Source organism: Zonotrichia albicollis, chromosome W (assembly GCF_047830755.1).
Source record: "Zonotrichia albicollis isolate bZonAlb1 chromosome W, bZonAlb1.hap1, whole genome shotgun sequence".
NCBI lineage: Eukaryota > Metazoa > Chordata > Aves > Passeriformes > Passerellidae > Zonotrichia > Zonotrichia albicollis.
Window position 1 is genome coordinate 10,209,670 of NC_133859.1, and position 25,869 is coordinate 10,235,538.

Genomic DNA, 25,869 nt, shown 5'->3' on the forward strand with positions numbered 1-25,869 from the left:
GAGTGCTATATCATCTATGTGGTCGCATGTACTTCAGTAAGCCTATTAGCATATGCATGAGTGTGCGTTTTAATACTTAAATGACCCTTAATCAGGCAAAGGTTACATTTTTGGCCTTGGTGTCCTTCAAAGTTCCGCTCTTAAGACTTCTTTACATTTCATGCCGTTCATCAGAGCCAAAAGAGGACTATCCTAGCTGCCCATGAACTCTTTCTTTGGCCATATTGTCCTTTCTTGACCTCAGCTATGTGGATCTCCATCAGTAAAGATAACGTGGAGGGTACACGGTTTAGGCCTTAACGCTTTCGTGGCCCATGGTCAGCATCCCACACAAGCTAACAAAGGAAACCTTGTGGTTGGTATATACTATAGGCCACCTGATTAAGAGGATGAGGTCGACAAAAGAAATCAGGCAAGTTAGGCAAGAGATGACCGTGGCTAACGGCCTTCTCTTCTGGTCGAGCTGAAGCACAAAGTGGAAGTGCATAGGTAGTGGAAGCAGGGACACGTATTCTGGGAAGAATCTAAAGATGCTGCCCAGGTCTGTAGGGATGGGATCAGAAAAACTAAGGCAAAACTGCAGCTGAATTTGGCAGGGGATGTAAAGAATCATCCGATGGGCTTCCATGGTTGCGTTGGTCAGAAAATAAGACTAAAGAAAGCGTACGCAACCCACGTGCCCGCCCCCCCGCTGATAAAAAAGCCAGGAGGTCTAGTGGCCAGCAACATGGAGAAGGCTGTGGTACTTGGCGATTCATTTTCCTCTGTTTTCACTGGCACGGTTACCAGACCTCTTGAGACCCTGAACCTCAAGGCAGGGACTTGGGGAACAAAGTCCCTTCCATCATAGGAAACGATCTCTTTTGAGACCACCCAAGGAACCTGTGGATACTCAGGTCCTGCAACTGAGGAGGCACAACCCCATGCACCAGTACATGCTGGAGGCTGATCGGCCGGAAAGCAGCTTTGCAAAATAGGACAATGTGCTCTTGCCTCAAAGGCGGCCAAGGATATCCTTAGCCCGACACAGAGGAAAGCAGGGTTCATATATGTTACAAGACAGTTGTGTGGACCATTCAAGGTGCTCACTGTCCCCGGGGCTGCAGGGCACCACAGACCACCCTTGGGCAGCTTTGAGGGCACTGCCTACTTTTCTAAAAGCCTCCTACCCAGCTTAACGCAAATCCTACTCTCTTGAGCCCTCAAGCCAGCAGTGCCGAACGCACGCTTTGCATTTTATTTGCTTCCAGGAGACGTGCAGCTTAGAAATGTCTGCAAGGGAAGTGGGGCTTTCAGCAAACAATGTAGAGCAACTTCTGTTGTTTTTTCATAATGTCCTGAGAAGTTAAAGGCAGGCCTGCCCTGGCCAAAGCAGTCATTTGACTGGAGGGAGCAGCAGCAAAAAGGCACGGGCACCTTTGGTGTGGGCTCGTTGCGGTAACAAAACCCAAGAAACAGTACTTGTAGCTACTACAGCCTCTTCTGCGACCTCGTAGCCCGCCCTCAGGGTCGCAGCACTACACAGGGCAGATCCCTCCGCGCCCCGCGGGCACCAGGTCGGCGAGAGCGGACCCGCCAAGGGGGGCGGGGAAAAGCGAAAATGACAGGCGAGACAGCAAATCGAGACGCGGGCCACGATCCGTCGGCCCAATGGGCGCCGCGGAGGGCCCGGCTTAGTGGAGGAAGTGGTCGGGGCGGACACGGGCGTTGTCCTTGGCTGGCGAGAGTGTGGGGGCGCTGGCCTCTGGCCCTGGTGGCGCCACTACTGTCTTCGGAAAGATTATCGGCAAGGCGTTTCTCTGGTATCGTCAGCGACGAGGACGAGGAGGTAGCCGCACCCTTGCTCTGTGCGCGGTTCCTCTTCCCTTCCCCCCTCTCCCCCTCCACCCGCGCTTGCGGGCATCTGAGCCGAGGACCCGGCGCGCGGTGCCCGGGCGCGCGGCCGGGTGCTGCTGCGGCTGGGTGCAGGGACGGGGGACGGACGGGGCCTCTCTGGGTTGTGGCGCTCTCTACTGCACCATCCCCTAAGCTTGTTCTGAGCCGCATCCGCACCCCTCCGGGTGCCGCGGGCGTACTGAGTTGCTGGTGTTGTCCGGACTCGCCTCGCATTCCACCCCCACCGTGTCGTGTGCGCGAGTAGAGAAGGACCTCTGACGGTAACTTGGCCTCAATGTGTCTCCTAACAGCATCGAAGAGGTTTCGCAGCTTCGCTGTGCTAGGCTTTGGTTCTGAACCCGCAAACTGGATTATTAGGGCAAGGAATTACGGCTTTCTCTAGTTAAAAACACAACAAAACCACAAAGTGGTCCTCTTGCAGGCTGCAACGGCTTTCTAGAACTTGTTTCTGTGGGGTAGTAAGACCGTGATAACAGCATGCTTTCAAGGGTCACGAGTGTTGGTGCTGGAAACTAGAGTGAGCTGCTTAGTCAGGGGGGAAACGAATACAGCCGTTGCCTATGCGATGTTAACTTTAAGGTAATATCCTCTATGACTTAGTTATTAAGATGCTGAAAGTTAACAGTTAGGGATGCCTTCTGCTTTTAAAGGCAGAGCTTGCACGCAGTAATAGAAGACAGACTCGTCCCATGCACTTGCAGGCTTCCTGTCATAATGCGTGTGTTCAATACTTGAGCTCCCTGTCCTGTGGGAAAGGAATGGCCGCTGCTCTTCCACGTCACTAAACTCTTTGATGATTCAGTTAAGCCATTTGTCTCCAGTCTCTGCATGGACCACATCCGATAGAAAAACTGCTTAGGAAACAATCAGCCCGAACTAAAACATACTGGAGGTTGTTGATTGCAAGTAGTGCCCTGGCTCCTTGCCCCATTGTCTTGCATGACGAATCCCACTTCTGGAGGGGGCTCTGTAAAGATGTCGTGTTTTGGGTATAGAAAGCCTTATAATCATGCAAGAAAAATCAATGTTCTGGCTTGTGTTTGGGGTAATCTGGTAATCTGCTTCTGTAGGAGTTCAGCGGGGCAGATGGGTTTGCATAAGCTCTTACCTTTCTCTAAAGCTGGTTATGTTTTAACTGTTTAATCTTCCTCCAGTGCCGTACGTTCCATGATCTTTTGCCCCTAGACGGGACGTTTTTCCTAGTCATGCCTAAGGAGCCAATTATCGAGTTGTCTGAAGCAGGAGGTTCTGGTGAATCTGTAAGTACCGTGTGAGCTTTCTGTATGCTAAACTGTACCTGTAGATAGTTCCTCATTTACTAGACTCTTTCCCATTCCCCCCTTTCCCCCTTGACAGGGCACCGTAGGCTACTTTGGGTTTTCTGGCGCTCTCATCTTTTTGCCTCTAGCTTGTAATGGAGTTGAGCTTTTTGACTAAAAGCAGTGCTATCAAGCAGTGCTGGTCCCTGGGTATGTAGTTCTGGTGCAAAATGCAGTGTTGTTTTGGAGCGCAGTCTGGTGCCTATTGTCGTGGTTTAGAGTAAGAGTAGTAGAACTTCTAACATGCAGAAGAGCACTTGGGGTTTTTGGCAGGCCAGGGGCAAGGAAGGACAAAGCTGGTTGAGCGGTGCTGGACGTTTTGCTTTTAGCTATGAAAGCCATGTTGAAAGACTTTGTAAACCCACGCAAAAGGCAGCCTAAAGTTTATTTTCCACCAGGATCGGTTATGTTGCCTGAAGAGACAACGGGGGCTTTAACCCGGAGACCAAGTCAGCTTGTGTGGCTGTTTTGTAGTCCTTTGCTGTTTAGCTTGAGAAAAATTGCCTAGCTCTCTTTTGCCCCTATGGCGTGCATAAATGGTCTTGGTAACTTTGCTTGGAACGCTTCAGTTGCCGGTGGTCGGAATGCCATTAATTTGACATGCGATGGTTGAATTGCTAGGAATTGGCTAGCTGCTTTCTCTGGGTGGTTCTCTGCTCTCGTTCCTTCCCTTCCTGCCCTCTGCTCTCTTTATGTGTTCCTTTTTCTTTTTATTTTACTTATTTATGGGTTTGTACTTCCTTCTCCAGCTTCTTGAGCATGTAATGATTGTTGGCGAGATGTGTGTTGCTCACCTGGGCCTGACCAATGGATTCCGGATGGTTGTGGATGAAGGGCCCGAGGGTGGGCAGTCTGTCTATCGCATACATCTACCTGTTCTGGGTGGCCGTCAGTTGGGCTGGCCTCCTGGCTAAGATTTTGGCACCGCAGGAGTTGCTGCACGTGTACAAATCGCCACAGAATGGATTTCATCTCTTGCCCATCGATCTAGCAGCTTTTGATGTGTAATAATTTTTTTTTTTTGCCGTGTGTCTGTGGAAGGTAATAAAAGCTTTGAGCAGCAGTTGCACAATAAAGATTTGTCATGGGGATATCACCTCCGTCTTGCGCGTCTTACTGAGGGGAAGTAGTTCTGCCAATTCAGACGGTGTCTCCCTGGAATGCAAGTATGTGGAATGTTTCAGCCAGATAACAGCATTTCAGAGACAGATAGCGATTGGCCTGTTTGTGTGAAGCTGGAAGCGCTTAGCAGTCTCTCTGGGTCTTGTAGGAAGCTAAGTCTTAGCTCTTTGGCAGTGGTACGCCAACATACAGAAAGGCCGTGTAGGCTGCTGCTAAAACTGTAGAAGATACTGGGTGTGAGGCTACATGCATGCTTTCCAAGGGTGGTTTCACCATGGTGCACTGTGTTGGAAGCATCCACCTCCAGTTGGACCTGGGTGTCCTGGTAACAGGAGTAGGGTGCCAGTTTAGCACTATGTGCATGTAAGCAAGCTGTATTGTACCACCCTCTGTGTCATTCCTGATGAACTGCTGAGGATGGATCACTTGCAGTAGCTGCCTCCTGTACACCCAACACCTCAGGCTACAAGATGGGTGTTAAATGAGATAAGGGAGAAGAGGCAAACCTTCAGAGGCAGGGTAGTGTTTTTTTTCTTCTTCACACAAATGACTCAGTCCTGATAACTCTCCTCTGGGGAAGCACCAGCAGTTTCCCACCCGCCCCATGGAGGGGGTGTCATCTTTGCTAATGGGCCATAATGGCACTAGGATAATAGGCAGCTGCAAGGACTTAGACCATCAAAGACTCCCAGAATATCCCATGAGTCACAGTATGACATTCCACCACTGTGAAACTCCCTGTCCTGGTGGAGGTACTGAGCATTCTCACCTGAACCGGAGCATATATATATAATCTTTGGGTTTGGGGACTTGGGGCACCACCATTTGATGGATCCGGAGGAAGACCAGACTTTCAACAGTACTGTGCCCCTCACCTTACAAACAGTGTGCCAATTTATACTCCGACTTTGTGGGTTAAAACCGGTTTTCTCTGTATCATTGTATTTTTTGTAATCTCTAGTAAATTGTAACTCCGACCTGTAATCTCTCTTGAGGCAGTTGAATGGGATTCATTTCTCCTGCCGGTTTACTTTTAAACCAGCGCATCTTTTGGCGCCCAATGTGAGGCTCGAGAGAGGTCGGAATTGCAGTTTTGTTCTAAAGCATTTGTGTGTTGGGGTATAGCAACTTTCCTGATCATCATGTTTCTCGGTGTATTGACGTGCATGTTGTGCCCTGTACGTATTTCTGCAGAGGAGGAAGTATTTGCCCATCATGATGCTCACTTTACGATCAGGAGAGGAATCAAAACAGCTTTGCTGATTTACTGTGTTTATGGCATGGTAAGAGCAGAGGCAACGAGTTTCATTTGGAATGTGTATTCAGTCTTGTTTGCCTGTCCTAGTCTGGGCTGCTACCTCTGGGGCCTCATTAATAATGGCACCCAGCCTGATGCCTTAGAGTGGCTACCTGGAACAGAGGCTAGACAAGGTTAAGAGAATAAAAGTAGGTATTTATTAAAGGCCTTCAAAAGGTGCACCTTGGGCAGTCAGAAGCGTCAGAGGCTACACCCAAGATGGACGATGGTCACGCGTTTTTCAGACAGATATAAGTTTGGTCCATTTACATATCAGGGGTTATTCCTCCAATTACAGCTTCAGGCAGTGAAGTCATATGCCCCCAGTTTGCTCCCCTGCCCCAATTCACTTTTGTTTATACTTTCCGGGGCCTGAGGCAGTAGGGTGTCCTTGGATCTCAGGCCTAGAGGGATTGTTTTGTCTGACTAAGATGTGGAGACAGTTAGCTAACACTTTATATGGAGTTCAGAGTTATGCACTAATGCAGTACAGGATTTGAAAACTATAAGGCATCAAGCCTGTGGGGTGAGGAGGAGAGAATGCTTTTTTCCAGCCCTTCAGGCCTGCTGCAACAGTTTTGGAGAATGTTGAGTTCCCTCTAGATGTTAAGGACAGCATGATCTTCTTGTTAGTTCTGCTAAGTTTTCTCTATTCGGCTTGCACTGTCTACACCATGCTTACAGAATCCCGGAATCACTAGGTTGGAAGAGACCTTCAAGATCATCAAGTCCAACCCATGCCCCAAATGCCTTAACTAAACCACGGCACCACGTGCCATATCCAGTCTTTTATTGAACACGTCCGGGGATGGTGACTTCACCACCTCCCCAGGCAGGCCATTCCAATATTGTATCACTCTTTCTGTGAAAAACTTCTTCCTAATATCCAACCAATATTTCCCCTGTGGCAGCTTGAGACTGTGTCCTCTTGTTCTGACGTTTGTTGCCTGGAGAAAGAGACCGACCCCCCACCTGACTACAACCACCTTTCAGGAAGTTGTAGAGAGCGATAAGGTCACCTCTGAGTCTTCTTTTCTCCCGGCTAAACAACCCCAGGTCCCTCATTTGTTCTTCATAGGACTTGTGTTCCAAGCCCCTCACCAGCCTTGTGTGTCTTCTCTGGACGCGCTCAAGAGTCTCAAAGTCCTTCCTAGACTGAGGGGCCCAGAACTGGACACAGTTGTCAAGGTGCAGCCTCACCAGTGCCGAGTACAGGGGAAGAATGACCTCCCTGCTCCTGCTGGCCATACTGTTCCTGATACAGGCCAGGATGCCGTTGGCCTTCTTGGCCACCAGGGCACACTGCTGACTCATGTTCATTCTTTTGTCGACGAGTACCCCCAGGTCCTTTTCCGCCTGGGCACTGTCCAGCCACACCGTCCCCAGCCTGTAACGTTGCAGGGGGTTATTGTGGCCAAAATGCTGGACTCGGTGCTTGGACTTATTAAACTCCATCCCATTGGACTCTGCCCATCCATCCAACCGTTCTAGGTCTCTCTGCAGAGCCCTTCTCCCTTCCAACAGATCAACACGTGTCCCCAACTTGGTGCCATCTGCAAACTTGCTAATGAAGGTTTCAATACCCTCATCCATGTCATCAATGAAGATATTGAACAAAACAGGTCCCAGCACAGACCCCTGAGGGACAGCACTGGTAACCGGTCGCCAGCTGGCTGCAGCATGGTTCACCACCACTCTCTGGGCCCGGCCATCCAGCCAGTTCCCAACCCAGCAAAGAGTGCTCCTGTCCAGGCCGTGGGCTGTCGACTTTTCCAGGAGTATGCTGTGGGAGACAGTGTCAAAGGCCGTGCTGAAGTCCAAATAGACAAAATCCGCAGCCTTTCCTGCATCCACCAGGCGGGTCACTTGGTCCTAAAAGGAGACCAGGTTGGTCAAACACAACCTACCCCTCCTAAACCCTTGCTGGCTGGGTCTGATACCCTGGCCATCCTGTAAGTGCTGCGCGATGGCACTTAATATAAATTGCTCCATTATCTTACCTGGTACCGAGGTCAGGCTGACTGGTCTATAATTACTAGGATCCTCCTTTCTACCCTTTTTGTGAATGGGTGTCACATTGGCCAGCTTCCAGTCATCTGGAACCTCCTAAGTGAGCCAGGACTGTTGGTGAAAGATGGAGAGCGGCTTTGCAAGCTCATCTTAGAGTCAGGGCAGAGGCTTCTAGGGGATTTTTTGTATGGAGACCTGCCCTGGGAGCAGATCATCCTGAGTGGCACAGGATGTTGAAGGAGATGGCCCCGTGTTTGGAAGACTTCTCTCTTCCAATGATCTGGAAGTTCACCTCTGACCAACTGCAAGTGCCCTGTTAAAAGAATAAGTTATGTGAAGGGAAAAGGCTCTGCCAGCTCCAGAGATGGACAACTCACATCAACATGCTGGGCCCTGGCCATTGCTTACCATACACTGCTTGGTATGGTACAACACTTTCAGGAGGAGGAGAAAAGAAACAAATCAACAGGAACCATGTCCGCACAAACCACGTCTGAGCCAGAGGGAAAAGGAAACAAATCAACAGGCACCGTATGCATGCCAAGCCATTGCTGGACCAGAAGGACAGCCTAAGATGGTAGCAGTCGCCCTTGTTCAGAAAAGAAAATCCGCATAGTGAATGATGAGGAAGAGGCAGTCAGGACCTTCACATCCAGCAGGAGAGACAGAGCCAGAAAGCATCACTCGATCCCTATCCCCAGGCAAGCTGCGTGAGCTGCATAGAGAGTTCACACGCGAGGCAAACGGGTCCATATTGACCTTGCTGCTCTGAATCGGGGATGCCATGGTTAATGATACAATTCCAGATGGTAGCGAAGCCAGGCAACTGGGATCCCTGTCCCGGGGTGTGGCCATTGACCAGGGGATCGGGAAAAGAGAGGAAACTCTGAGCCTCTGGCAATGACTGCTGTCAAGTGTGAGGGAAAGACAGCTTTGTAAGGAGGACCTCCACGTGCTGCGAGGACAGTGGAACATGATGGAGCAAGGTGTCCGATGCCTGAGAGAATTAGCTGTGCTAGAGATCGTTTTTTCAGAGGACAAGGGATTCCCGAAAAGTCCAGGCAGTGTCCAATACGCATTGCAAATGTGGCTGAAATTTGCTCAGCTCGGGTCAGAAGTATATTCCTGTTACTTAGCGACGCTGCAATGGAGGGAGGGAGAAGATGAGGTGGGTGCATTGGTTAGTAAACTCAGCATTTATGAAGACACTTTTGCCGCCCCGTTACGGGCCCACGTCTCGCCTGTGGGAACGAAACTGACTGGGCATGTCTGGAGCCTGGAAGAGAAACCAAGAGAGGAGCTTAAGGAGGGAATCTTCCGCATCTCGCCAGGACAGACGAGAGTCTCTGCTATTAGGAGCAGGCAGGCGTCCCCCAGCTAAGGAGAGGGTGTACACTCCACGAGGGTATACTCCCGGCAGCATAGGAGTGATGATGTCACGTCCAGTCCTCTTGAAGGGACCTCCAGGTCGCATTTACAGGAAGGGAACAATGAGTACCATGACCAGAACTAGAGGGGCCCTGCCTCTAGCCAGGTAGAGGAGAGGGTCTATTGGACTGTGTTGATCCGATGGCCTGGCACATCAGACCCTAAAAAGTGTAAGGCTTTAGTTGACACTGGCACACAGTGTACTTTGATGCCATTGAGAAATGTGGGGGCAGAATCCATCTCTATTTCTGGGGTGACAGGGGGATCCCAACAGCTGACTGGAGTGGAAGCTGAAGTGAGCTTGACCAGGAAGGAATGGCACAAACACCCCATCGTGACTGGTCCAGAGGCCCTGTGTATCCTCGGCATAGATTACCTCAGGAGTGGGTATTTCAAAGACCCAAAAACACATCGCAAGGAGAGGCAAGGTAAAAGGTGCAGTAGCTGATTTGCAGCTGGCAGATGCCGCTCCAATGCGAGTTCGGAACCTCCCCAGGTGGCCTGGGCTGGCACCGAGAGGAGAGAGGAAAAGCGGGTGCTTCCCCTTTCAAAAAGATTCCTGCAAACTCACTGGGGTGGCAGCTGGTCTCAGTGCTAGTAGTGGTTGAGGTGCAGGTGGCGGACGGCTAGAATCTTCTCATCAGCAGTGGGCACAGGTGGAGAAGGTAGCCAGAACTCAGTCACAGTGCTGAGTTGCAGCGCAGCAAAGTCCCGGGTCAGAGCGCACAACCTCCCACGGCACCATCCGGCAGACGGTTCGCAGATCCCCTGAGTGGAAGGGCCCACCTCCCCCAGCTAAAACTCCTCAACCCCCACTGGAGAATTGTACTATCCTAGACCAGCCCAGGTGTGAAGGGACCTTGAAAGATCATCTGGTGCAGGCTCTTGTGGGAAAGGGAGCCTAGATGAGATTATTTAGCACCCTGTCCAATCGCATCTGGAAAACCTCCAGCAATGGGGACTGATGCAACTTGTGCCCGTTGTCCCTTGTCTTCTCCATGTGGCTCCCTTGAAGTACTGGAATACTGTGTGGAGGTTCCCCCTGAGCCCAGGCAGGTGCCTAACATTTTGCAACTAATTCCTTTGTCGTTGCTAGCCTTTACGCAGCTGCTAGCTGCTTTTAGATGTTCCTCCACATCTTTTGGATCATGCTGAGCCCATGTGTCCGAGTATTTTGGACTTAGGCTTATTCCCTGCTTTTGAAAGTATTCAGTGATATCTCTTGCCGTCCCTCCGACTACGCCAATTGGTGCAAATGGGAGTTTTAGGTTGCCTTAAGAATCGCCAGAAAAGGTATCAGCAAAAGCAGGTTCTCCAGCCGTTTGAGCATCTTCATGGCCCTCCTTGGGACGCTCTCCAGTCTGTCCGCCTCTTTTAATAGAATTCTGGGGACCAGAACTGCACACAGAGTGTGGCCTGCAGGCATGACCTCTGCGAGAAGAGGCCAAGGTCTGCTCTGCGCTAGACACAGCTAGTTTTCACCAGCTAGGCAGCAGCCTTCCCTGAGAGCCAAAGCTGAGCAACTCAGCAAAGTTGGTGGCACCTTTGTGTAAGCATATTTAGGAAAGGGTAAAGTGCTGTCTGGGGCAGGTATTTCCCTGTTGCCCTTAGATCTGGCAGGTGGCTATGTCCTGCAGGAACTTTTTGGTCTTATTTTCTCCTCCTGTCCTACTGAGGAGGGGTGGTGAGAGAACAGGTGTTTGAGCCCCTGGCAGCCAGCCAAGGTCTGACCTCACAAAGCCTACAAGGCATATTCTTCCTTGTAGAAGGGGGTTTGTGGCTTAGAGATTTTAGGAACAGGAAAATTAATTAGGCACTGAATGTTGGTTTGAGTGAAGGGCAGGTACCAATCCGTCTTCTATAACTGCAATTTCAGCAGCAAAGGACAGCTTGAGAATCAAGCCCCAATGATGCTGGTTTGGGTGTTGCTAAGATGGAGTTCATTTCCCCATAGCAGTTCTCACAGCGCCGTGTGTCACGTGAAAAAGGGAGGAGGCTTCCTTGACCCTTGGTGTGGGGAGATTTACTCAGTCTTTAGTGGTTAATTTGTCTGTGTTTCAGGAAAGTTGAGACCGTTGTGCCCCACCAGTCTGTCAGCATCCCAATGGGGGGTCTCCTTCACTGAGCAGTCCTACTGGATCAGAGGGTGGTTCGAGTGACTTAGGGAAACACACCAACAGCGTAAGGGAGACCCCTCAGCAGGTCTTCCCCTTTACCCATTGTGTTACCTGCTGCTGCCGACTGGTAGCGTTCGCCAAGGATTCACGCTAACAGTTTATGGAATAACGCTCTTTATTCATATAAATTGTGACAGGTCAAGGTTCGAAGATTGTTGATGATAGTGTCTGACTGCAAAAATATATTTGAAGGAATATACAGACAAGCTCTAATCCCCGATAAAATGTTCAGCATGCATAGAGTATGATTCCTATCCAATAGGCATCTCTATGGGGGAGAAGACAGGTTCAGCCCATCAACTGATCCCAGCAGCTACGATGGAGCCTTCCCTAACGTTTCCCTATTCTCAACTTATTTTTATACTATTTCTGTGTGTTTAGGTGGAGCTTGAGTGACTCTAGTCACGCATACCTTTGTTACTGATTGGTGTAAAATTCTCTTCCTTAGCTTTTAAAGATACAGTCAAGAAGAATATAGAGCGTGCGCCCAGTGAGGGATGGTTGCACTTTGGAGGTGGGTAACTTTGGGATGGAGGTGTGCGTTAATATTATTATTGGGCTTTAATGAAGCAAGTTCATCTAAGGAGAGTGATTTCACCACAGTTGCTGGCTCAACATTAAGACATCTTCCCCTATCTCCCTTGGTTGACAGGTGGTATGCTGTTTATCAGCTGCAAAGTACCATCGAGTTCCCTTCCCTGCAAGGATTTCTGCAGAGCTTGGCCTTCGCTCCGCTCCACCCTCCATTCCATTCCTCTTAGCATGGGTGTGTGTGTGTGTGTGTGTGGGGAATCATCACGGAATAGGTTCCAAGTCATGCCAACTGCATTCCACCCAGGGAGCAGCAACTGTGATTTACCCTATAATTCCCGTACTGTTCTAACTCCTGTGAGGATGCTAATATAACTCCTAAGTTTCCTCTAATTGAATCCCCAGTTACCGGTCCACAGGGTAACCGGTCATTTTCCCACACCGTGCTTTGCACTGGTAGCTCGAAAAGGTGTTGATAGCACACCAGTGTTTTGGCTACTGCTGAGCAATGTTGGCACAGCATCAGTGCTGTCTCTCCAACATTCTGCCCCAGCAGCAGTAGGCTGGGGGTGGGCAAGATCCTGGGAGGAGACACAACCAGGTCAGCTGACCCAAACTGGCCAGAGGGATATTCCATACCGTATGACATCAGCCCAGCAATAAAAGCTGGGTAAAGGAGGAGGAAAGGGGGGCATTTCTTATTTACAGTGTTTACCTTCCAGAGAAACTGCTACGTGTGCGGAAGCCTTGCTTCCCGGGAAGTGGCTAGGCGGTGCTTGCTGATCAAAACTAGGCAATAAGGTGGTTTTTGTTTTTCCCTGTCCTTGTTCATGCTCATACTTTTAGTTTTGCTTGAGTAAACTGCCTTATCTCAATCTGCAGGGGGTATTTCATCTCTCCTGTCCAGCTGGGAAGGGGAAGCGACAGAGTTGTTTGCTGAACACCTGGCGTCTAGCCCAGATAAACCCACATCAGTCCTTTTTGGTTCCTGACGTGAGCTGAGACAATGGCAGTTATATATCTTGCATGGTATAGTAATAGCAGTTACTGAGTAGCAAGCTCCTGTTCGGGACATGGAGTTTGTGAGGTACGCTGCTTCTCTCTTTGTTTTGTTCAGTTTGGGAAGATGTTAATACAAACAGTGTCTCTGTGCTTTGCTGTGACATTGATGGCTTTGTTGTGCTGGGGGAGCTATTTTCTGGGGACAATGAGGGAATCCCTCTCCCTCTCCCTATCTGGGATTGATGTGTATTGTTTTAGAATACAGGCTCCCGTGTTCCTTGTTCTCCCTCATGTAAGCTGTTGAATGCTATTAATACTATTAACTGCTACTGTTGGCATACTATGGGGTTTGTGGAATCTGGTGTCATCCTGCTGTAAGACAAAACAAACTGTAGGTGAGGAGATATTGAAATGTGCCCTGAAGCGGCTGGTCCCTGGATGGCAGTGTGTGTGGTAGGATTTGGGCAGGCTCCTAGAGTGGTTATCACCTCCCCTTGCCTGGGACTTTTCGCCTAAACAGGCAATGAGCCCTGGCAGACTGACGCGTCACCTGATACAAGGGTGCGTCACCTACCCTGATGAAACCCAGCAGCTTCTCGCCCAGTACGAGGGCCTGGCCTATGCCTGTTGAGCCACAGTTCAGTGCTGTCAGAGGAGTGTGGCTGAGGCAGGGACCCGACGTGCTTTGGAGGACACTATGGCTGAGATAGGGACCCAAACAACAACGACTACAGTAATTGCTCCCCAGAAGTGTCAAAGAAAAGGGGAATAAGGAGAGCCAAGGAGCGATCAGCAAGACTCACTCACCTTTTAGTATTCCCATGTGGCCAGTGCAAAAGTCTGATGGAGAGTGGAGGTTAAGAGTAGACCATTCTTGCCTGTATGAAGTAACGCCCCCACTGAGTGCTCCTGTGCCGCACATGTTAGAGCTCCAATGTGAACTGGAGTCAAAGGCAGCCAGGTGTTGTGCTGCACTTGGCATTGTCAATGCATTTTTCTCAATTCCTTTGGCAGCAGAGTGCAGACCACAGTTTGCTTTCCTGTGGTGTGGTGTCCAATACACCAGGAATCGACTGCCCCGGGGGTGGAAACACAGCCCTACCATCTCTCATGGACTGATCCAAAGCGTACTGGAAATGGATGATGCCCCCGAACGTCTGCAATGCGTTCATGACATCTTTGTGTGGGGCAGTGAGGCAGAAGAAGTGTTTGAGAAGGGTAAAAGAGTAGTTCAGAAAGTTCTGAAAGCTGGGTTTGCCATAAAGAAAAGCAAGGTCAAGGGACCTGCACGGGGCATCCAGTTCTTGGGCATCAAATGGCAGGATGGCCGCCGTCATGTGCCTATGGATGGGGTTAAGAACATAGCAACTATGTCTTCACCAACTAAGAAGATGGAAACACCGGCTTTCGTAGGTTGCCCGGGGGTTTGGAGAATGCCTATTCCAGGTCATAGTCAGCTTGTGAGGCCCCTCTGTCGAGTGACCCAGAAGAAGAACCATTCTGAATGGGGCCTTGAGCAACAACAGGCCTTTGAGCAGATCAAAGAGGAAATAGCTTGGGCAGTAGCTCTTGAGCCGGTTCAGACTGGACCAACCCTGCAAAATATACTCTACACTGCAGCTGGGTAGCATGGTCTCACTTGGAGCCTGTGGCAAAGAACATCAAGAGAAACCCGAGGTTGACCATTAGGGTTTTGGGGCTGGGGTTATTGAGGATCAGAAGGCCCACTACACTCCAGCTGAAAAAGAAATATTAGCAGCGTATGAGAGGGTTTGAGCATCCTCAAATGTTTTTGGGAAGGAAGCCCATCTCTTCTTGGCTCTGCAACTTCCTGTGCTACACTAGATGTTCAAAGGAAGCATCCCTTTGACACATTGTGCAAACAGTGCTACTTGGAGTAAGTGGGTGGGTAGAACTGATCACACAACGTGCTCAACTGGGGAAACCCAATTGCCCGAGAATCCATGAAGAAAGGCAGAGATTTTGGAGAATTTCTTTGAAAAGTCACTCGTGCTCAAGAAGCACCACCATGTAATGAGTTATCAGAAGATAAGAGAGGCCATGCTCTCTTTACTGATGGATCCTGCCTTGTGGTAGAAACCATCAGAGGTGGAAAGCTGCTGTGTGGAGTCCCACACAACGAGTCGTTGAGGTTGCTGAAGGAGAAGAGAAGTGGCCTGTACTGTGTGTCTATAGTGACTCCTGGAGGGTGGCTAATGCCCTATGAAGGTGGCTACAGCAATGGAAGAAGACCAATTGGCAAAGCAAGGGTAAACCCATTATGGGCCACTGCGTTGTGGCAGGACATGACTGCACGGATAGAAAACATGTCTCTGAAGGAATGTCACCTAGATGTTTACACGCCCAAATGCCATGCCACTGAGGAACATCACAACGATGAACAGCTAGATAAGGCTGCCAAAATGGAAATAGCTCAGGTAGACTTAGACTGGGAGCAGAAGTGTGAACTATTTACAGCCTGATGGGCCCATGAAACATCAGGACATCTAGGAAAAGATGCAACCTACAGATGAGCTTGTGATTGAGGGGTGGATCTGGTCACAGAGGCTATCACACAGGTCACCCATGAATGTGAAACATGTGCTGCAATCAAGTGAGCCACACGAGTACAGTCTCCTTGGAATAGATGGCCAAGCTGGATTTTAAAGATGGTGAGGCCTGGCAAATTGACTATACTGGACCACTGCTATGGACACACCAAGGCAGGAGCTTACATACTCATCATGGTAGAGGCAACTACTATTTGGCTGGAAAAATACCCTCTAAGCCATGCTATTGCTTGAAACGCCATCTTGGGCCGTGAGGGACACATTTTGTGGTGTCGTGGTACCCCAGAAAGAATGGAATCAATGAGGCTTGTTTTTGAAATAACCTCCTAAACTCTGGGGCAAAGAAACATGTGGATGTATCACACCCCTTATCACCCACAAGCCTCTGGAAAGATTGAGAGGTATGATGGACTGTCAAGAGGGTTAGGCAATCGGGCATGGAAGCCTTGGGAGGCAAATGTAGCAGAAGCCACTTGGCTGGTTAACACCAGAAGATCTGCTGACCGCGCTGGTCCTGCCCAAACAAAACCACTACATACTGTGGGAGGATATAAGGTCCCCATACTACACACAGGGAAGTGGCTAAGTAGGTCGGTGTGGAATTCTCCTCCCATGGGTGAAGGCAAACCTATTAATGGGATTGTCTTTGCTCAGGGACCTGGATGTACTTGGTGGGAAATGCAGAAGGATGGGGAGACCTGGTGTGTGCCTCAAGGAGATTTAGCCTTGGGGGAAAAATAATGAGTGTAAATTGTGTGTTGCACGGAGTAAAGTAGCAGGAGTGACGTGAACCGACAATGAGTGAATTTTACGAGGAGCGAGGAGAGTGCGACGATAGCCCAGGCAGGGCCGGTGTCGGTGCCAAACGATCATGTGTGTCGCTTCTGTCCCGAGCACCCATCTTGATGAAATGGAGCCCAAGTCACAGCCTGTTTATAAACATCCAGAGGGGTGGAGGAAACCAATGGAATGGGAAAATAATATCTATCTTTGGGAGGAAGGGGGACGGTAGTTAATGAAAATGTATATGTGTGTTGGGCATAAAGATGGTTTAAGCATGAAGTTTAAGTTGTAAGCGATGGTAAGAAGGGATTTCAGTCATGACAAATAAATATAACGGAATAATTAGAAGACAGATATATATGTATTTATAATTCTGTGGCATCTGAGTACGATGCAAATGGTGTGAAGTTAGGGGTGGAGATTGTACTGGGTGTGCCTGAGATGGAGTTAGTTTTCCGCATTGCAGCCATCAGTGCCATGCTTTGCATTGGTCATTAGAAAGGTGTTGATAACACCGCAGTGTTTTGGCTACTGCTGGGCAGTGTTGGCACAGCATCAGTGCTGTCTCTCCAACATTGTGTCCCTCATCAGTAGGCTGGGGGTGGGCAAGATCCTGGGAGGAGACACCACTAGACCAGATGACCCAAACTGGCCAGAGGGCTATTCTGTACCATATGACTTCAGCTCAGAAATAAAAGCTAAGTTAAGGAGGGGAAAGGAGGCACATTCGTTATTTACAACGTTTGCCTTTTGGAGCAAACCTTACGCGTGCTGAAGCCCTGCTTCTTGGAAAGTGGTCGGACAGTGCTTGCTGATGGGAACTAGAGGATATAATTATTTGTTTTTCCTGTTTGCTTTTTTGTGTGAAAACTTTCTCTTTTCCCTTTAGTAAACTGCCTTATCTCACCCTGTGAGTTGTTTTCCATCTTATTTTCTCTCTGTGTCAAGCTGAGAAGGGGGAGTGATAGAGTGGCTCTGTGGGCACCTAGCATCCAGCCAAGGTCAACCCACCAGCGATGCTTTTGATGCTGTCCAGGTGTTGTAAGATAAGGGCACTGAATTGGCTGTGGAGCTGGTGCTTGCAGCAGCGTTCTGGGTTCTATGAGCATGGGACCCTGTTTTTGGATCAGCATCTGCTTGGGAAAGTGGAGCTCCACCTCACTAAGCGGAGTAACGGTATTTTTGCCAGTAGGATAGATGGTCACATTAGGAGGGCATTAAACTAAAAGCGGGGTGTCGCGGCAGGGCGTCCCCGAACTGGTAATAATTAGCATTGACTCCATGATTCACAGAAGGCTGATCAATCTCTTTCTTTTTTGTATATATATCTATTTATATATATATATATATTTAATTATTAGGAAACCCATTGCTTTTATAGACAGTCACGATACACCTGGACCTAATTGGTCCTCCAATCCAAGCACCATCACCATTGGCCAACTAAGAAATCACCCTTTGGTAAACAAATCTCCATAACACATTCCACATGCTCACAATAACAGGTGCAGCAAGTGAAGATAAGAATTGTTCCACATTCTTTTCTCTGATCTTCTCACAGCCTTCCTCAGAAAGGCCTGGGAAAGTTTAGTGTTGCTCTCTGTGGCCAGAGAGCCGCTGCCACAGTGAGGGTGCGAGGAGGGAAAGGCAGAGAATAATCAGCAGCCCTGTGCGGGAGTGATGGACAGGGTCAATGAACAAAGGGCAGGGCAAGAGGTCCAGTACCTGGAAGTCCCTCTTAGAACCCAAAGGCAGCGGTGGATGTCATAGCTGCAAGTGTGCCCAGCAGAAAGATCTCCTTGGACGAGTAAGTTTTGAAAGAGGAGATTGACAGGAAGCAGGGAATCCAGGTACACGGACAGGAGTTCGATGCCAGGTACTGTACGCTGTCCCAAGCTGAGCGACGGCCTGCCTTCAGCGTGCACAAAAGGAAGGTAAGCCAGAATGTAACCTCAGGGTGACTGACACAAGCGACTCCTGAGATGAAGGAGACCGGATGCATTTCTGTTCTCAGGGTAGAAGGAAGAACCCTCCCCCATCTCCTGAAGTTCCCCTACATAACAGACTGGATGCTCCTGGTTTGGAGACTGAAGAGCACGTGAGTAATGGACAGGAGCCAGGACAAAGGCAACCCTGCAAAGCTGACCTAACCACCTGCCCACGTTAGAACCAGTGCGACCAGAGAAGCACATAAAGGTATTAGTAATTGGAGACTTCCTCCCGAGAAACACAGAGACACCCATTTCCCACCCAGACAATTTCTCTAGAGAGCTCTGCTGCCTACCAGGAGCTCACATTCATGGTGTCACTGAGAGGCTTCCTAGGCTGGTGAACCCTACAGATTATCACCTGCTCCTACTCTTCTCTGTAGCATCAGATAAGGCAACTTAGAACCCCCCCAGGAGTCTATTATGTCTGTAGGAGCGATGCTGAAAGGATGGGGAGCACAGGTGATGGTCGTCTCTATTGATGTCCGGTCTGAGGAAGGGGTCCAGGAAGGAGGAGACGGACTGAACAGCTGAATGCCAGGCTACGTAGCTGGTGCCATACTCAAGGTTTTGGCTTCTATGATCATGGATCTACCTTTAAGAAGCCAGGTCTGTTGGGAGCTGATGGGATTCACGCGACCAAGCGGGGCAAGATCGTCTTCGCCAGGAAGCCGGTTAGACTTACAAGGAGGGCTTTAAACATGACTCAGCGGGGAAAGACGATGGAGTTTTGAGCAACAGAGAAGAGCCAAGGGCTGGTGATGTGTTGTGAAACAAGAGGGGAATACCTGAGAAATGCTGCAAAGGGATTGGGGCTTGATCCTTGTCCAAAAAAGTGGTGCAGTCAACAGCCCAATGGAAGTGCCTCTGTACCAATGCATGCAGTATGCATAAGAAAGAGGAGCTGGAAACCACTGTGCAGCCGGAAAGCTAACAATGTAATCACCATAGTAGAAATGTGCTGGGACAACTCAAATGACTGGACCTCTGCAATCAATGGCTATAAACTGGTCAGAAAGAAAGAGGGACGGAGGTGGCCCTCTATGTAAACCAAAACTAAGAGAGATTTCCTGTACAGAGCTGTCTTTGAAAGACAGCGATGAACAGGTTGAGAGCTTATGGGTGAAAATTGGAGGCCAAATTGTTGCATTAAGAGTAAGAAATTTGGCAGAAAATATAGCCCCTTGCATTCCAGCTGGTCCTGAGAGATCAGAGGGACTGGGTGAGGTTAGGCTTAATTTCCGATTACAACCAATTCAGCACTGTAAGTCTGGTTGCGTTCTCTAAGAACCTTTGCGAGCACAGATTCAGGAACAGAGTGGTTTTCTGAAGTTACAGAAATGGAGATTTGGAACTGCCGTTGAGAAATGCACTAGCTGTGATAGACCTCTAATAGCATTGTGCTAACCCATGCAATACTAATAATAGCAATGGCATGCAGAAGCTTCCCAAGAGGGCGGCCCCACTTGGGCGGAGGAGAAGAGAAGAGAACAGACTGGCAACTGTCCCCGACATCTTTTGGGAATTCCTGCTACCCAGCTGAAATTTCTACCCTCCTTATATACAGCCCAATCTTCTCCTCCTTACATATAGCGTGATCTAAGCGGAGAGCTGAGTGCTATATCATCTATGTGGTCGCATGTACTTCAGTAAGCCTATTAGCATATGCATGAGTGTGCGTTTTAATACTTAAATGACCCTTAATCAGGCAAAGGTTACATTTTTGGCCTTGGTGTCCTTCAAAGTTCCGCTCTTAAGACTTCTTTACATTTCATGCCGTTCATCAGAGCCAAAAGAGGACTATCCTAGCTGCCCATGAACTCTTTCTTTGGCCATATTGTCCTTTCTTGACCTCAGCTATGTGGATCTCCATCAGTAAAGATAACGTGGAGGGTACACAGTTTAGGCCTTAACGCTTTCGTGGCCCATGGTCAGCATCCCACACAAGCTAACAAAGGAAACCTTGTGGTTGGTATATACTATAGGCCACCTGATTAAGAGGATGAGGTCGACAAAAGAAATCAGGCAAGTTAGGCAAGAGATGACCGTGGCTAACGGCCTTCTCTTCTGGTCGAGCTGAAGCACAAAGTGGAAGTGCATAGGTAGTGGAAGCAGGGACACGTATTCTGGGAAGAATCTAAAGATGCTGCCCAGGTCTGTAGGGATGGGATCAGAAAAACTAAGGCAAAACTGCAGCTGAATTTGGCAGGGGATGTAAAGAATCATCCGATGGGCTTCCATGGTTGCGTTGGTCAGAAAATAAGACTAAAGAAAGCGTACGCAACCCACGTGCCCGCCCCCCCGCTGATAAAAAAGCCAGGAGGTCTAGTGGCCAGCAACATGGAGAAGGCTGTGGTACTTGGCGATTCATTTTCCTCTGTTTTCACTGGCACGGTTACCAGACCTCTTGAGACCCTGAACCTCAAGGCAGGGACTTGGGGAACAAAGTCCCTTCCATCATAGGAAACGATGTCTTTTGAGACCACCCAAGGAACCTGTGGATACACAAGTCCTGCAACTGAGGAGGCACAACCCCATGCACCAGTACATGCTGGAGGCTGATCGGCCGGAAAGCAGCTTTGCAAAATAGGACAATGTGCTCTTGCCTCAAAGGCGGCCAAGGATATCCTTAGCCCGACATAGAGTAAAGCAGGGTTCATATATGTTACAAGACAGTTGTGTGGACCATTCAAGGTGCTCACTGTCCCCGGGGCTGCAGGGCACCACAGACCACCCTTGGGCAGCTTTGAGGGCACTGCCTACTTTTCTAAAAGCCTCCTACCCAGCTTAACGCAAATCCTACTCTCTTGAGCCCTCAAGCCAGCAGTGCCGAACGCACGCTTTGCATTTTATTTGCTTCCAGGAGACGTGCAGCTTAGAAATGTCTGCAAGGGAAGTGGGGCTTTCAGCAAACAATGTAGAGCAACTTCTGTTGTTTTTTCATAATGTCCTGAGAAGTTAAAGGCAGGCCTGCCCTGGCCAAAGCAGTCATTTGACTGGAGGGAGCAGCAGCAAAAAGGCACGGGCACCTTTGGTGTGGGCTCGTTGCGGTAACAAAACCCAAGAAACAGTACTTGTAGCTACTACAGCCTCTTCTGCGACCTCGTAGCCCGCCCTCAGGGTCGCAGCACTACACAGGGCAGATCCCTCCGCGCCCCGCGGGCACCAGGTCGGCGAGAGCGGACCCGCCAAGGGGGGCGGGGAAAAGCGAAAATGACAGGCGAGACAGCAAATCGAGACGCGGGCCACGATCCGTCGGCCCAATGGGCGCCGCGGAGGGCCCGGCTTAGTGGAGGAAGTGGTCGGGGCGGACACGGGCGTTGTCCTTGGCTGGCGAGAGTGTGGGGGCGCTGGCCTCTGGCCCTGGTGGCGCCACTACTGTCTTCGGAAAGATTATCGGCAAGGCGTTTCTCTGGTATCGTCAGCGACGAGGACGAGGAGGTAGCCGCACCCTTGCTCTGTGCGCGGTTCCTCTTCCCTTCCCCCCTCTCCCCCTCCACCCGCGCTTGCGGGCATCTGAGCCGAGGACCCGGCGCGCGGTGCCCGGGCGCGCGGCCGGGTGCTGCTGCGGCTGGGTGCAGGGACGGGGGACGGACGGGGCCTCTCTGGGTTGTGGCGCTCTCTACTGCACCATCCCCTAAGCTTGTTCTGAGCCGCATCCCCACCCCTCCGGGTGCCGCGGGCGTACTGAGTTGCTGGTGTTGTCCGGACTCGCCTCGCATTCCACCCCCACCGTGTCGTGTGCGCGAGTAGAGAAGGACCTCTGACGGTAACTTGGCCTCAATGTGTCTCCTAACAGCATCGAAGAGGTTTCGCAGCTTCGCTGTGCTAGGCTTTGGTTCTGAACCCGCAAACTGGATTATTAAGGGCAAGGAATTACGGCTTTCTCTAGTTTAAAAAATAAACAAAAAAACCTTAACAAAACAACAACGAAAAAAAACCCCAAAAAGTGGTCCTCTTGCAGGCTGCAACGGCTTTCTAGAACTTGTTTCTGTGGGGTAGTAAGACCGTGATAACAGCATGCTTTCAAGGGTCACGAGTGTTGGTGCTGGAAACTAGAGTGAGCTGCTTAGTCAGGGGGGAAATGAATACAGCCGTTGCCTATGCGATGTTAACTTTAAGGTAATATCCCCTATGACTTAGTTATTAAGATGCTGAAAGTTAACAGTTAGGGATGCCTTCTGCTTTTAAAGGCAGAGCTTGCACGCAGTAATAGAAGACAGACTCGTCCCATGCACTTGCAGGCTTCCTGTCATAATGCGTGTGTTCAATACTTGAGCTCCCTGTCCTGTGGGAAAGGAATGGCCGCTGCTCTTCCACGTCACTAAACTCTTTGATGATTCAGTTAAGCCATTTGTCTCCAGTCTCTGCATGGACCACATCCGATAGAAAAACTGCTTAGGAAACAATCAGCCCGAACTAAAACATACTGGAGGTTGTTGATTGCAAGTAGTGCCCTGGCTCCTTGCCCCATTGTCTTGCATGACGAATCCCACTTCTGGAGGGGGCTCTGTAAAGATGTCGTGTTTTGGGTATAGAAAGCCTTATAATCATGCAAGAAAAATCAATGTTCTGGCTTGTGTTTGGGGTAATCTGGTAATCTGCTTCTGTAGGAGTTCAGCGGGGCAGATGGGTTTGCATAAGCTCTTACCTTTCTCTAAAGCTGGTTATGTTTTAACTGTTTAATCTTCCTCCAGTGCCGTACGTTCCATGATCTTTTGCCCCTAGACGGGACGTTTTTCCTAGTCATGCCTAAGGAGCCAATTATCGAGTTGTCTGAAGCAGGAGGTTCTGGTGAATCTGTAAGTACCGTGTGAGCTTTCTGTATGCTAAACTGTACCTGTAGATAGTTCCTCATTTACTAGACTCTTTCCCATTCCCCCCTTTCCCCCTTGACAGGGCACCGTAGGCTACTTTGGGTTTTCTGGCGCTCTCATCTTTTTGCCTCTAGCTTGTAATGGAGTTGAGCTTTTTGACTAAAAGCAGTGCTATCAAGCAGTGCTGGTCCCTGGGTATGTAGTTCTGGTGCAAAATGCAGTGTTGTTTTGGAGCGCAGTCTGGTGCCTATTGTCGTGGTTTAGAGTAAGAGTAGTAGAACTTCTAACATGCAGAAGAGCACTTGGGGTTTTTGGCAGGCCAGGGGCAAGGAAGGACAAAGCTGGTTGAGCGGTGCTAGACGTTTTGCTTTTAGCTATGAAAGCCATGTTGAAAGACTTTGTAAACCCACGCAAAAGGCAGCCTAAAGTTTATTTTCCACCAGGATCGGTTATGTTGCCTGAAGAGACAACGGGGGCTTTAACCCGGAGACCAAGTCAGCTTGTGTGGCTGTTTTGTAGTCCTTTGCTGTTTAGCTTGAGAAAAATTGCCTAGCTCTCTTTTGCCCCTATGGCGTGCATAAATGGTCTTGGTAACTTTGCTTGGAACGCTTCAGTTGCCGGTGGTCGGAATGCCATTAATTTGACATGCGATGGTTGAATTGCTAGGAATTGGCTAGCTGCTTTCTCTGGGTGGTTCTCTGCTCTCGTTCCTTCCCTTCCTGCCCTCTGCTCTCTTTATGTGTTCCTTTTTCTTTTTATTTTACTTATTTATGGGTTTGTACTTCCTTCTCCAGCTTCTTGAGCATGTAATGATTGTTGGCGAGATGTGTGTTGCTCACCTGGGCCTGACCAATGGATTCCGGATGGTTGTGGATGAAGGGCCCGAGGGTGGGCAGTCTGTCTATCGCATACATCTACCTGTTCTGGGTGGCCGTCAGTTGGGCTGGCCTCCTGGCTAAGATTTTGGCACCGCAGGAGTTGCTGCACGTGTACAAATCGCCACAGAATGGATTTCATCTCTTGCCCATCGATCTAGCAGCTTTTGATGTGTAATAATTTTTTTTTTTTGCCGTGTGTCTGTGGAAGGTAATAAAAGCTTTGAGCAGCAGTTGCACAATAAAGATTTGTCATGGGGATATCACCTCCGTCTTGCGCGTCTTACTGAGGGGAAGTAGTTCTGCCAATTCAGACGGTGTCTCCCTGGAATGCAAGTATGTGGAATGTTTCAGCCAGATAACAGCATTTCAGAGACAGATAGCGATTGGCCTGTTTGTGTGAAGCTGGAAGCGCTTAGCAGTCTCTCTGGGTCTTGTAGGAAGCTAAGTCTTAGCTCTTTGGCAGTGGTACGCCAACGTACAGAAAGGCCGTGTAGGCTGCTGCTAAAACTGTAGAAGATACTGGGTGTGAGGCTACATGCATGCTTTCCAAGGGTGGTTTCACCATGGTGCACTGTGTTGGAAGCATCCACCTCCAGTTGGACCTGGGTGTCCTGGTAACAGGAGTAGGGTGCCAGTTTAGCACTATGTGCATGTAAGCAAGCTGTATTGTACCACCCTCTGTGTCATTCCTGATGAACTGCTGAGGATGGATCACTTGCAGTAGCTGCCTCCTGTACACCCAACACCTCAGGCTACAAGATGGGTGTTAAATGAGATAAGGGAGAAGAGGCAAACCTTCAGAGGCAGGGTAGTGTTTTTTTTCTTCTTCACACAAATGACTCAGTCCTGATAACTCTCCTCTGGGGAAGCACCAGCAGTTTCCCACCCGCCCCATGGAGGGGGTGTCATCTTTGCTAATGGGCCATAATGGACTCCATGGCACTAGGATAATAGGCAGCTGCAAGGACTTAGACCATCAAAGACTCCCAGAATATCCCATGAGTCACAGTATGACATTCCACCACTGTGAAACTCCCTGTCCTGGTGGAGGTACTGAGCATTCTCACCTGAACCGGAGCATATATATATAATCTTTGGGTTTGGAGACTTGGGGCACCACCATTTGATGGATCCGGAGGAAGACCAGACTTTCAACAGTACTGTGCCCCTCACCTTACAAACAGTGTGCCAATTTATACTCCGACTTTGTGGGTTAAAACCGGTTTTCTCTGTATCATTGTATTTTTTGTAATCTCTAGTAAATTGTAACTCCGACCTGTAATCTCTCTTGAGGCAGTTGAATGGGATTCATTTCTCCTGCCGGTTTACTTTTTAACCAGCGCATCTTTTGGCGCCCAATGTGAGGCTCGAGAGAGGTCGGAATTGCAGTTTTGTTCTAAAGCATTTGTGTGTTGGGGTATAGCAACTTTCCTGATCATCATGTTTCTCGGTGTATTGACGTGCATGTTGTGCCCTGTACGTATTTCTGCAGAGGAGGAAGTATTTGCCCATCATGATGCTCACTTTACGATCAGGAGAGGAATCAAAACAGCTTTGCTGATTTACTGTGTTTATGGCATGGTAAGAGCAGAGGCAACGAGTTTCATTTGGAATGTGTATTCAGTCTTGTTTGCCTGTCCTAGTCTGGGCTGCTACCTCTGGGGCCTCATTAATAATGGCACCCAGCCTGATGCCTTAGAGTGGCTACCTGGAACAGAGGCTAGACAAGGTTAAGAGAATAAAAGTAGGTATTTATTAAAGGCCTTCAAAAGGTGCACCTTGGGCAGTCAGAAGCGTCAGAGGCTACACCCAAGATGGACGATGGTCACGCGTTTTTCAGACAGATATAAGTTTGGTCCATTTACATATCAGGGGTTATTCCTCCAATTACAGCTTCAGGCAGTGAAGTCATATGCCCCCAGTTTGCTCCCCTGCCCCAATTCACTTTTGTTTATACTTTCCGGGGCCTGAGGCAGTAGGGTGTCCTTGGATCTCAGGCCTAGAGGGATTGTTTTGTCTGACTAAGATGTGGAGACAGTTAGCTAACACTT

The 25,869-nt window shown here is 49.4% G+C and overlaps 1 protein-coding gene across 2 annotated transcripts; it reads left to right on the plus strand.

Annotated features, from left to right (window-relative positions):
- The first annotated feature begins 1,585 nt into the window (after window positions 1–1,585).
- Window positions 1,586–24,081, plus strand: LOC141726876 (adenosine 5'-monophosphoramidase HINT1-like). Of its 2 annotated transcripts, XM_074531980.1 has the most exons (4): window positions 1,586–1,828; window positions 3,051–3,155; window positions 22,821–22,925; window positions 23,735–24,081. In XM_074531980.1, the coding sequence occupies exons 1-4, from the start codon at window positions 1,601–1,603 to the stop codon at window positions 23,897–23,899; spliced, it is 603 nt and encodes a 200-aa protein (XP_074388081.1). In that variant the 5' UTR covers window positions 1,586–1,600; the 3' UTR covers window positions 23,900–24,081. The 2 variants fall into 2 exon arrangements, with proteins under 2 accessions (XP_074388081.1, XP_074388082.1); XM_074531981.1 differs by lacking the exons at window positions 22,821–22,925; window positions 23,735–24,081 and adding an exon at window positions 3,965–4,311.
- The last annotated feature ends 1,788 nt before the right edge of the window (window positions 24,082–25,869 follow it).